We start from the raw sequence: 13,682 nt of genomic DNA, 5'->3' as shown, positions 1-13,682 counted from the left end.
CCACCGAACACCCGAATTTTGGAGATGCTTACTTTCTTAGGAGAATATTTTGGAAGCACGACTTCCAGCTATACGCGATGTCTATCACTGTTCAGCCCATCAAGAAGCTAGGAGGATTCGAACCTCCCATTGTGAGAGCACCTCCCGGAGTCAAACTTGTACCGGCTACTAGTAAGGTGAGGAGAACCATGGGTTTTTCCCTTACCTAGGTGAAAGAAAGGAGGAAGGAAAAATGAGCGGCGAATGAAAATAAGTAACGTACTACGGTAGGCGTTCGGGTTCCTTGTCAAATCAAAACCAATCTGTCAAAGATTGGTGATTTTATTTCGACCGTTCTTCTTCTTTCGTGTCGATGACATGTCTTATAGTGAGACTACACTTGGTCAGCCCAATATGCCACCACAGCGAGAGCAAGGCCGGATGCACTCATGAGGTCGTGTAGGGACGGAACTAGTTACGTTCCTCGTCCCCCGAATTATTGCTATTTATTGAAATATACAATCTAAAGTTTGCGTGAACACATGATTATGTTAGTTACCTGGACGCGGGCTACTCTTTCGTGTAGTCTCTAATTGGCAAGAGAACAATTAAGCCCAGATTACCACAATTATGTACGTTCCCACAGGTTGGCATAGACGGCAGCAAGCGACGAGCAAGCGAGAAGGATCGTAAGCATCCGCCAGGGAGTGCCACCTGTCTCGACGCTCAGAGGGCTGCTGAAAAGGCGGATAAGGAGCAAACCAAGCTTAAAGGTAGGTTTCTATATCCTATCCACAGGTACGGTAGACTGCACATCAGTGGTAATTGTCATGCACCTTAACCCCATAGTGATAAGTACGATTTTTCTATAAAACTGTTAGCACTGACATGAAGTGGCCTGAACAAATTAATATAGCCATATCTTTGTCACATAATCTATGTATATTATATATAAATTAATGTCCCTTTTCTTAGTAATTTCATAATTCAAGAACGGTTTCACCTATCCAAACCAAATGTTTAGGCTTTGTTCTTACAATTTAGTAGATGGTTTTTGTGAAGTTTACACACAATCTCTCGACTTTTATATGTGTCGTATGACACTTATTTATTTTTTTATATGGAATCGAACCCGAGATCTCGAGCTCAGCAGCCGCGCTTGCGACCACTAGACCAACGAGGCAATCAGTCCGCGATAGTACCTATGACAGTTGCGTTACGTGTGGTTTGCGCATGCGTGACTCTGATATTTTGACAACTTACTTATCTAAGGATTGATTTATTTTGCAGCACATTCAAGAGTTTTCGAGGCTTTTTTAAACATATTTTTATATAATATTTCACACAATAATCGTCAAAAGTATTAGTATTCATATCATTTAAACACACATATGCAGCTCTTTCACTCGTATTAGGGTTCTCTCTCTAAAAATCAATATTAGGGCGTTACTTTAGCCGTTTCCCTAAAAATCAATACTGTAACATCCAATGACTTCTCTTGAATCTAGCAAAGAGCGAATTCTACCGTCTTTCTTACTCTTACACGAAAACACGTAGGTAAGTGAATTTCCTAAATTACAACCTTGAATAAAAGTATTAAAACATTACTTTAGTTATTAACAAAAATATGCAAAAAAATCTGCTTGAAATTTACTTTGTATTGGTATAAATATATTTAGGGATTTATATGTAGTTTATGTGTAATTAATTCTTGAAGTTGAAATCCTGAATCGCGCAAGCGAAGTTTTCATATCAAGTTTGTATGGAAGAGAATTCTAGTATGTACTATCGGGGGGTCCGTGGCTACACCGTTAACCGGTGCTGGTCAGGAGCCGGTCTAAGTCCTGACCACTATAAAGTGTTACTTTCAGCACTAAGCAATCGATCATATGGTTTAAAATATTGAAAACAGTGTCATGCAAATGAATAAAGCGAGACCTCGGTCTCATACCCACGGATGTAGCTCATTTGACCTCCTTTTGTCACGCGGGAAAATAATAAAAAAGTTGGTAAAATATTTATTTTTAGACTTGTTTTCTTTAGGGGAGAAAGATTTACAAAAAAAGCCATATGCCTATGTTATTTTGGAAAAAATGCTAAGTAAAGGTATTAAAAAAAATAAATACCTAAAAAAAATACCATTTGAAAGCCTTATTTTTGGGAAGTCAATTAAAAGTAAGCATTTCTTCGTTATAGATGTTACACGCATATATTTTTATCATCCTATATTTTATATGGCATCCCAAGTGAGTCATTTCTTTGCGTGTTTATGGTTTCAGTGTTCAGTTACTTATAGGTAACACGGAGTGAGAACATTATGGTTACCAATATTAAGTAGTTTTGAGTTGTTACTGGTCTTATCACAGTTTAAAAATGAAAAGCCCATTCTGCACTTTATAACAAAGATTCCATCGGTAAGCATTTTTCAGCAACTAAACTTCAAACTTCAAACTTCAAATATTTATTGCAATCATGAGTGTTACAAGGTGTTATAAAATGTAGAGGTACATACATGATACCCTGTTAGGGCGCAGCAATTTTAATATACAATTACTTACAAACTATTTAGTTAATCTTATATATTTAGGCACAACTTATATATTTACTTATATATATTATTATATTCGTATATACCTTTATTATTATACTATCATTATATTTATACTACCTCTATTTGCTCTAACATATTATATTTAAATTGTTTTATATTGCACACTATCTTACTGTTTAGTTCTGTCCTCGAAAAACTCTTTTAAACTGTAATAACATTTTCGGATTAAGTATTTTTTTAATTTATTCTTAAATATATTGAAACTGGAGGTTTCTTTTAATTGTTTTGGTATTTTGTTATATATCTTAATACACATTACATAGGGCCCAGAATGAAATATAGATAGATTTGATGTCGGTAGAGCAAGTGAATTTTTATTTCTTAGGTTACGAGGTTGTGAGTAATGGTCTTTCTTTAAGGAGAATAAATGAATGTGTTTTTTGACAAATATACAGATTTTAAAAATATACATAGATGTTAATGTAAGTATGCCAAGTTTAATGAAGTGTGGCCTGCAGCTATCCATTCCGTCGATGTTTGCGAGGATTCTAATGCATTTCTTCTGCAGTTTGAATAGGACATCTGCGTTCGTGCTATTACCCCATAGTATTATTCCATACACAAGCCAGGAGTGTGCATACGCATAGTAGGCGACAATTGCTGATTTTAGGTCTGTCGATTTTTTAAATTGGAGTAGAGCATATGTGAACCTGGATAGTCTCCCGCTTATGTTATGGATGTGACATTTCCAATTTAAGTTAGTGTCTATGTGTAAGCCTAATAGTTTAAAAGAGTCAACGCATTCTATTGTTGTGTTATGGTGGGTGTAGTTGATTATTACTGGACGTTTCTGATATGGTTTGAACTGCATAATTTTGGTTTTAGTGAAGTTAACTTCAAGGTTATGGTCTTCAAGCCACGCTACAATTTCAGAAAGGGTTTTATTAATTTTAGGGTTTAATTCTAATTTGTTTTTACACGGAAATATCACTGATATGTCATCAGCAAATAGGATACTTACTGAATCTATGATTTTTGGGAGGTCGTTTATGTATAATAAGAACAGTATACAACCTAGTACACTGCCTTGTGGGATAGAGTTTTTTATATAATTCTTTTTTGATCGAACATGTGATATTTCACCGGTTTGTGAATTATGGTGTTCAATTTCAACAAATTGTGAGCGAGAGTTGAGATACGAGGAGAACCAATCATAGGCTACACCTCGGACTCCAATACCTTCCAGTTTATTAAGCAAGATGTTATACGAGACCCTATCGTACGCTTTGCTCATATCAAGCAAAATACCTATAGCATAATTTCGATCGTTGATGTAATTGAGAGCTTGTTGGATGTACCGGTATACTGCATAAGTGGTAGATCTGTTCTTTCTGAAGCCGTATTGATTTTCATCAAAGATGTTAAATTTCTCGCAGAATGAATAAAGGCGTTTTGAAATTGCCGTTTCTATTATTTTTGAAAAGGTTGGCAGAAGGGCTATTGGACGGTAATTTGTGCAGTCCGTTACGTCACCTTTTTTGTGTATTGGTTTTATGATGGATATTTTTAGCAAGTCAGGGAAGACACCTTCTGAGAATGATTGGTTTATCAGATACGTAAGTGGCAGCACGAGTTGTTCGGCACATTTTTTTATTAGTGTGGGTGGGAGTTCGTCGTGACCGGAACTGTGTTTATTTTTGAGGTTTTTTACTATTGCGAAGACTTCAAGTGGGTCAACTGGTGCCAAGTACATGGAGTTCTCCGAGCGCGTTAGAACTGGGCGCCCTGGTTGATTACCAGGCGTACCTCCGACCTTAACAAAAAAGTCATTAAATATGTTTGCTATTATATAAGGCTCATCTGTAACTGTATTTTGAACTTTTAGTTTAATATTATTTCTTGTCTGTTTCGTTGATTTATTTGTACGTTCTTTTATAATTTGCCACATTGTTTTTGACACATTATCACTATTTTTTATTTTTTGTATATAGTGTAATCTTTTAGATCTATTTACGCATTTTTTTAGTATATTTTCATATTTTTTGTAATAGCTTTTTAGCACAGGGTTGTCGTTTAGTGTTATAAATGTTTTGAGTAGACGTTTTTGTTTGCAGGATGATTTTAGTCCGGATGTTAGCCATGTAGTTTTACTTTTATTCTTTATTTTTATTCGCGTTTTAGGAAAGCATTTATTTAATGTATTGTTTATTGTGTTGTGGAATGCTTCGTAGTTAATATTTACGTTATTGTTTTTAGTGATAATTGTTTCCCAGTCTATTTTTCCTAGTTCTGTTTTGAAATGTAGTGTATTTTTTTCGTTAAATATTCTTTTATTTATGTACCAGGTTTTCCTATCAGTAGATAGCATATTGTTTTTACTGAGTAGTATACCTTTATGGTCTGAGATTCCATAATCATTTACAGTTATTTTGGTGTCCTTCACGTCAAAATTTGTAAAGATTAAATCAATACAGGTGGCACATGTATTTGTTACTCTGGTTGGTTCTTTAACTTCATACTTAACTATGCAACACAAACTTCTTTGCTTTTCATAAAATGACAAGAAGCAAAAAAATTATTTCATCACGACATTGACATTGTCATTTTCATTAAAAATGGTTTAAAATGTAAATAAACGTAAATATTCTAGTAAATATTACAAAATGTATGTGTTAAATCATAACTAAAAATAAAAATGCTACAAGAATTAATAAACCAGAAAATATGCCTCCTAAACTAAAGAAAAAGTCTAGAAGTTACGCTTCAACGTCTTCAGGACTATTTGGTAATAATTTGTCTTACTTTGCTTAACTTTGTACTACGTAGTAACTATTAAGTAATCTGTGTTTGTACTAAGAATGTTAAAATATGTGCTTAATTCATAACAAGCGTATTTTTATTTAAATGTTGCCAACTTTATTTACATGTCATACAAAAATGCAGAGAATCATGCCTAATATTCATATGTAGGGGCTGCTCCCCTAGCGGGGCCAATCAGGGCCAAGGCCTGCCGGGGCTGCGAAATTGTCCGAAAAAGTTACCGTGGCTAAAATGCCTACGAAGGAACATGATGGGTTTTAGTCAGTCTAGTCAGTTCAGAGTCTGACACTCCATCACGCTGCTAACCCACAGAGGGAGGGATCGTTTGATGATTACCCATCAAAAGAAAAAAATAAAAGGGGTTGCTCCCCTTCGTTCGGATCGGACGACTAAGGCCCGGTTGTTCGAAGCTCAGTTACCTCAAGGTTAGGGTTAAATTCTAGTTACAGTAAAATTAACAGGGTTTAAATTCAAAAAGCGTTGTTGAAGTACCAGTTAGTTTTACGAACGTTAAAATTTCATAATAAAAACGTCAAATTTACCGTGGTCAAAATTGACATTGGTTAAATTTTAACTTTTACTTTAGCGTAACTTACGAACAACCGGGCCTAAACAGCCTTACCTACTTATAAACGTGAATTAAATAATAAGTAATACTTTAAGGCTGTTTAAGAAAAACTCTTACTCATAAACGTTGCTTAAGCATGTCTTAACTAACGAAATCCAAATACTACCCGTGCCGATAAAGAATGGGATTAGAAATGGCGGCGCATCTATTCACTTCTCGCTCGCACATTATTTCCGTCTATACTCACACTCGTTGGTACCGAAAAAAAAAAAAAAAACGACTTTGATTATGCGTTTGAGTAGGTGTTGAGGAACTGCCTGTAGACGATCCTGGTGAAGGCACCAGCATGTGAAATTTTACTGGAAATAAACTAAATCCCTTCCCACCCCACTGACTTCTACTCCTATTCTTTCACCGTGCACGCTGTACGGCTGTGGAATAAGTTGCCGCCTGAGGTGAGGAGCTGCCAGACTGTTGCTGTGTTTAAACGCAAGTTGAAAGAACACTATCTTTCCTCTCTGTCATAGTTGCATATAGTATTTATTGTATGTATATTTATATATATGTATTTAAGTAGTTTATGTTAGTGATTATATATTGGTTATATCTTCTTTCTTTTTACACTGTCTATCTGTACCTATCTCTTTTATTCTAACTCTCCCATAACGGACCTGCTGGAAGAAATTTCTTTAGAGATAAGCTGTGCCCTTGTACAATTGTTTCTATTATTTATTCTTCTTTGTATTTTTATGTGTACAAAACTATTAAATAAATAAATAAATAAATCCAAACTAGTCCAAACTAATATTATAAATGCGAAAGTAACTCTGTCTGTCTGTCTGTCTGTCTGTCTGTCTTTTCTTCACGCCTAAACTACTGAACCGATTTGTGTGAAATTTGGTACAGACATAGTTTGAAACTTGAGAAAGGACATAGGATAGTTTTTATTACAAAAAAAAAAAAATATTCCGGACATATAGCGCCATCTATTGGTCAAATCAAAAATCTGCTGGTAGTCACTCGAATTCCACGCGAACGAAGTTGCGGGCAAAAGCTAGTAAATTATATTTATTACATTCTTTTATTTCAAAACTAGCCTTTGCCCACGTGAATGTTGCGCGTGCGTAGAAAGTCGAAGTCGAATAAAAAGTAGCATATGTAGTAGTAAAGAAGCCTAAGCCCAAGGAAGGTACCTACATAATGTAGTCTCAAAACGATCACAAATTTAACTAACGTAAGCTTTATTTTAATTCATGAAATAACGAAACACTTTCAACGGTAACGATATTTTTTAACGTTATTCAGTTATTAGTTATTGTTATTGCATTTTTATGCTGACGCTCCCAGCTCAATGAGCCGCAATTTCTAATCCCATTCTTTATCGGCACGGGTTGTATTTAATTTAATTTAAGGCTTTCCGTCAGTTGCAAAAACGTCCATTAAAGTTGAAGCTTCGTTAAATCTATTGCTAACACTTTCTTTGTCAACAAGATTAAAAGTGACAGCAATAGATTTAATGAAGCTTTGACTTTAATGGACGTTTTTGCAACTGACGGTTTAAGTAGTAATTATAGTTCGGCCATTCAGAGAATGCGTTCCTGACACGTCGCGATTGAACTGACGACGTAACTTTGCAATGGCGTTGCAGTTACGATAAAAATATTTTTGCTGGTTGTTTACCGTTTTAACCATTGAGGAGCATTAAAACAACATTATTATATCAATAATCAATGAATGTTATAATTTTGTGCCAAACTGAGTGTCAAATAACTTGGTAAACAATATTTTTCTAAATCTATACTGCGCTATTACAAGGTTATGTCAGCGGTTTATATTTTGTAGTGCTGTGCTAAAAATAACAGGCAAGTATCGTAATCTGTTCTTATACAGTTATAATATAAAATAATACGTTTTGATTTTCTTTTTAAGAATTGGAAAATAATGGACTATAAGACTTAATTATAACTTTTATGAAATATAAAAATAAAACTATGACCAAACCGCATTTTTATACTTAGATTAAAAATGGTAACCCCAAATGGCGTTATGGGCCGCCATTTTGTGACGCTAAAACAGTCGTCCGTTGTCGTTTCGTGCGCATAGACCACGTTTTTCAAGTGTTTTCGATCTGTTTTTATTTGATTACCCGGCTTTTGTTAGACCGAGATATCAGGATTGATTCTGTTATTGATAATAATATAATTATACATGTAGGCGAAGATGATGATGAAGACACCACCTCCTCAAGCAAATCGGAGTCTGATTAATATTCTGTTCGCACATTCAATTCAATGTACTTGTAACAAAGAATAAATAAAACAATTTTATTATATGAATATTACCTTTTTTTGGTTTCCACTTAAATAACTAAAATATAAAACAAATGATTCCGCCAATTTAAAACGAAAATAATCTTAAAATAATGCGGCGGTTCATTTTGAAGGAACGGTAACGAACTCAGTGTTATGTTGTGCCCATCACTAGTCGTGACTAACTGATAGGTGTCAGGAACGCATTCTCTGAACGGCCGAAGTATAGTTAAAAAAATGATACTTAGAAGATGATCAGATGATTTTTATAAGTAAGACTGTAAAAGCTTGCATTGTATGGGGACACTTAAGTATGACGTTACGGCTATGTGTCTGTAAGTACAGTGGGTAAAGTGTAGCTTATTATATTGTTCAGGACAACGCAACACGAGTGGGTGGTTGGTCCTGAGCGACGGCACTCAGTTCATGTCGGCACAACACTCCATCGCTTGCAGGAAGTTCTCGCATGCTTCTAGAGGGAACCAGGTAAGAGTTGTACGAATTATATAAGTACATATTAATTATATAGGTACTACAAGTGTTACCATGGTATATTTAATAAAGAGACGTAACGTACCCACAAAAAGTAGCCTACATGATATGTCATTCTGATATTTAAGTTACCGCCAAGTTTCATCAATATATTCGGTAGTTTTTGAGTGAAAGACTAATAAACATATATAAATCTGTACATCTATACATACGAATTTTGCCGTTTGTAATACTGGTAGCATGTATTACTAGCGACCTAAAAAACAAAGTACTTCATAAAAGTTTGCCTCATAACACTGAATATAAATTTTCAATTTGGATCATTATAGTTCAGAAAGTAGAGCGTGCAACCAAAGAAAAGCATTTAGTTACAGCATTTCTAATAGAAGTAAGGATTGGTTGCAAACATATATCTAAGTATCTGTTTTAATACATTCTTTTTTAACGTCTTAAAATTGTCTCCTAACGCCATATCAATTTCTAGGCGGTAGCCTGTGCCGTGATGGCCGTAGCGATGTCCCGCGTAGAAGACGTTTGCCGCTGGTGCACCACCACGCTCGACCAGATCCTGGAGAGCGGAGACCAGCTGTACCAGGACAGCTACCTGCACTTCCACCCGCCCACCAAGATATTGGCCATGGAGCAGGTCAGTTCTATCTTTTAAGCCACCTTTTCATGTTTGTTTTGTTTTTATGCTAACTTTCTGAGGGAACTGCCTCCCAAAACTGGCCTGCCAGCCTGGTAAAAAGTAACTCATATTTTATTCTGTATATAAGCTATATTACTGCAAAGTTTCATTTAAATCCATCCAGAAGATTTTGCTTGAAAGATCGAACAAACATCTATCCGTGTACGCATATAGGGGTAACGATTTTTGGTGCAGTTGAGAGCTTCACTTGTAACTATGTATGTAAGAAAGTCTTGGAATCTTTATTTGACCCACTTCCTAAGTCTCTTCTATTATAATACTCGTCCACTGGCTAAGAAACGTCATTACAAGGCTAATTAATCCAAAAATTTTAGTGCGTGCTAGAAGCCTGTTTTTATTTTTCAAACTCAATTTTTGCTACACAGTTTGGCAGTTTTTGCGTGAAAGATGAACGTTCATCCACCTTTGCATAAACATAAACCTTTGCATTTATTATATCAGTCGTACTTATTTCTTAGTCTAATTTCTAATCCCTCTATACCATCATCAGATTCTCCGTAAATTCTACACTCCTGGCAACTGCGTGTGTCGTGTGGTCGTCTACAAGTCCAGACACAAGGGCGCCCTGGATGTGGACCTGGTGCAGCAAATTGGCGAGTTCTTCAGAGAGGAGAAATCTGGTGTCTTCGTAACCGGCAAAGGGGACTTTGCTGTTGCACTGTTTAGGACTCCACGAGGTATTTATTTATATGTCTAGCCTTTTCTTTTTTTTGCTTCATTTATTTAACCAAAAATGTTTTGATATGTTGGAGTTAGGTTCCAGTCAAAACCAGTTTTATTGCATATTTAGCGATTACCTGTCTGATTTCCTCAACTCAGTTACTTGTGCAAGAATATTATAACTCTTGAAAAGAGACTTTCTAGCTTCTGAATATCCGTAACGTTTATCTGTGGCTTAATCTATGTTCCCTTAACTATCTAGTTATGGCATGCGGTTTTGCAACCATCTCGAAGCAACTACTTCACATACCTGGATAAAAAATTGCTTAAATATTAATCCGTGGTGTCGTGTTTCTGCGTACATACAAAAATTAATAAATCAGTTCTCCGTAAATGGACTATTAATTACTGAAAGAATTTTCCAAATCGGTCCTGAAGTTCGTGACATGAATTCAAATCTACTCTTCAGCTTTATAATATTAGTAAAGATGTTAATAATGATATTTCTACCAGGTTACTACATGTTCGATCCGGCTGACCGAGATAGGTATGGTCGGGCCGTAGCTCCGCCTTGCATCGGCAGAGCCAGGGCTTGCTTCTCTCAATATCCTAACGTGAGTCTTCTTATCTTCTCACTAACTTCTGCCAGCGGTTTCACACGGAATTACTCTACGTACCCCCATATAATAGTAGATCTGTGTACTCCTAGGGCAAAAACGTTCCTTAGATGTGACCAAAACGCTCAGTTACGAGTGAACTAATGAGAACTTACTTAAGACACCCTTTTCAAGGGGAATGATAAAACCCACCATGTTCCTTTCTAAGCCATTTGTGTATCAGGTCCTTTTATATCTTTTATGTCATGTCCTTTATGTATCAGGGTCTCAACAACTCTTTCTGTTTGAAAGATTTGTTGAGACCCCGTAGCCCCGGTTTCCATGCGACACCTGTCGAAGATTTTTGGTTTTACAAAAAAAATGGACAGATTCTAAAGAAGGCGTATGAGGGCGTTTAATTATTTACTTCAGCTTTTTAAAATTGGTGTACACTAGTCTGAAACCACTCTGTTACCTTATTTTCTTGTGTTCAGGTACAATCATTAGCTGAAAAATTAGGACCTAATATTCCACCAACATCTGAAGTGGAGCATCTTGAAGACACTGTAAGTATTAACAATAATTTAATTTATAAGCTTTTCACTAGCATTCTATATTTAGGTTTCCCTTTTAAAGGGCTTAACCTGACTGAATTCAGTGGTCTAAATGATTCAGTCACTTAATTCAAGACTAATGTAATCGCATTTAGGAAGGTCTCTCTCTGGTCGTTCCCTCAATGCTGAGGATCGTGACTGTATGTCAATCTTCTCCACTCGGTCCGGTTCAGCGCCATATGTACCGCTCCCTGTATCTTAGGAAGGTAGGTTTTATTAAATCATTTAGAAACCTAATTAGACGACTGAATTCAGTCAAGTGTAATAAGCCCTTAAGGCTGCAAAAAAATTATAAGAACAGAAGAATTGTTTTTTTTCAAAGCAGTTCAGCAATTTTAATAATAAATAACATTTTATAAGTAGAGAAAGGAGACAGGGAAGTAATTTAACTTTTTTTTTTCTCTCTTTAGCCGAGAAGATCGAGCAAATCACAACAACCGGATACGGATGATGAAGATAAAGAGGTTAATATTTCTAAAATAATAAGTTATCTAACTGTTCTAAATATCAACGATATTTGAACTTCTTCAAAATTTACTTGAAGAAAATTACAATTTCGAAGTTGTCGTGTCTTCTGCTAGCCGTTTTCCCCCGGCTTCACCCGCGTCCCGTGGTAACTACTGTCCATACTAGGATAAAATATGGCCTATGTTACTCGGGGATACTCTAGCTTCTGCCGGCGGTTTCACCCGCACCGCATGGGAGCATATGCACGAACTCGGATACAAGTAGCATAAAGCCTTCCTCGATAAATGGGCTATCTAAGACTGAAATATTTTTTCAATTCGGTCCTGTAGTTCCTGAAATTAGCGTGTTCAAAAACACAGACAAACTCTTCAGCTTCATAATATTAGCAAATTATATCAGTTATATAAAAACTTTTCCACAACTTTTTGATGGAGTCTGAGCCTGAGTCTTCTAGGAACAAATTAATCTTATTTCTTCATCCTACAGGTGAAATTCACGGAGCCCACAAGTTTCTCAATATATGGCATGGAAGTCACCAGTTTGCGTAGACTGAATCAGCATGAACGATAAATCGGACCGACGCGACATCGGACCGACGCAAAATCGGTCCGACAACATCGGAAGGTTAAATTCACATTGTCGTATTAATATCGGAAGGCCGTCGGACCGATTTCCGATCGAAGGAATTTAGGTATCGTGGCTTTTTTTTGTCCTTTTTCACACTGGTTCTTGAACTACGCAAATTGGACTCGCTCACAATACGCCGATTGGGGACTACGCCAATGTAAAAAGTGGAATACGCCTCTTTAAAAATTGAGTTTTGTCATAGCTTTAGAATATTGTTAACTGTGATTTTTTATAGTTTTAATTTGTGGTTCTCGTTCTATAATAACTTGTTGTAGTTTAGAACGTGTGTGAAAGGGACAGAGAAAACAAATTTTGTGAGTGTACTGTTCTGGTCCCACCACATTTCGTTGCAATGCATTTTTTTTAAATAAAACGTTATTTAAAAAATGGCTTTTAACTTCTCTACCCTAAAAAAATATATAAGTATACGCAAGTATCCAACAGGTATCTGTGGAGATCTAAGGGGGACTGCGGGTTGTTCGAAAGAGATACCGCGGCGCTGGTACATAAAAGGCCTACGACGGAACACGATTGTTTTTAGTCAGTAAGTCTGACACTCCCTCACCGCTGCTAACCCACAGCGGGAGGGGGGGCCATTTGATGATTTTTGACGTCGGAAAAAAAAGGGGGAGGCCTATGTTCAGCAGTGGACGTCCTATGGCTGAGATGATGATGATGATACGCAAGAATTTGATAGCAAGGCGTATATAAATTGAGTGCATGATTTTTTTCCGAATAACATGTATCGGTTCAGAAACTATACCTCAACTACTGTTACTTCTTGATAAAGACTAGGAAGAAATCGGTTTCTGAACTTTAAATTTTCAAATGTTTAAAATCACTAGAATAACAACATGCTGTTATAAATGTACGTAAATACTAAAAACCGGCTTCATTATTATTAAACTTCAGTAATCGTGGCCGAAGTTCTTCACAAGACTTTTCTAAAGCCGGGTCCAGACATGTATCATTTGCCTGAACCGATCATCGTATCCGTATCGTCGACGCGTATCATGATCGCATATGTGGACGGGTAATGATACGCGTATCATGATACACGATTTCGATACGCCGTTATGATACGGCCCGAGTCGTGAGGTTTTTGTCCATCATACGGAGCGAATCAGAGGTTTCCACAACTTGATACGGTGCTTTATACGATACGCAGATATCGGCACGAATATTGAGCTCTGACCTACATCTGCGCAAAAGTCATATCAGCAGAAGCAAAGAACTAATCCCGAGTGACGGCTATGATGTGATGCACTGTGGGCCAATCACCGCTTTAG

The 13,682-nt window shown here is 36.4% G+C and overlaps 1 protein-coding gene across 1 annotated transcript in view; it reads left to right on the top strand.

The window, feature by feature from the left end:
- The window catches only part of LOC124643660, a 45,503-nt gene extending 32,723 nt beyond the window's left edge, over nucleotides 1-12,780 (top strand). The window contains exons 43-50 of the mRNA XM_047182680.1: nucleotides 626-752; nucleotides 8,604-8,713; nucleotides 9,204-9,365; nucleotides 9,919-10,105; nucleotides 10,602-10,702; nucleotides 11,179-11,250; nucleotides 11,709-11,762; nucleotides 12,253-12,780. Coding sequence (XP_047038636.1) covers nucleotides 626-752; nucleotides 8,604-8,713; nucleotides 9,204-9,365; nucleotides 9,919-10,105; nucleotides 10,602-10,702; nucleotides 11,179-11,250; nucleotides 11,709-11,762; nucleotides 12,253-12,336 — 897 coding nt within the window. The 3' untranslated portion in view covers nucleotides 12,337-12,780. The remainder of the gene's footprint in view (nucleotides 1-625; nucleotides 753-8,603; nucleotides 8,714-9,203; nucleotides 9,366-9,918; nucleotides 10,106-10,601; nucleotides 10,703-11,178; nucleotides 11,251-11,708; nucleotides 11,763-12,252) is intronic.
- The last annotated feature ends 902 nt before the right edge of the window (nucleotides 12,781-13,682 follow it).

This window comes from Helicoverpa zea, chromosome 28, assembly GCF_022581195.2.
Source record: "Helicoverpa zea isolate HzStark_Cry1AcR chromosome 28, ilHelZeax1.1, whole genome shotgun sequence".
Lineage (NCBI taxonomy): Eukaryota > Metazoa > Arthropoda > Insecta > Lepidoptera > Noctuidae > Helicoverpa > Helicoverpa zea.
Note: the sequence above shows the minus strand (reverse complement) of the source record. Positions and strands in the feature narration are given on the sequence as shown.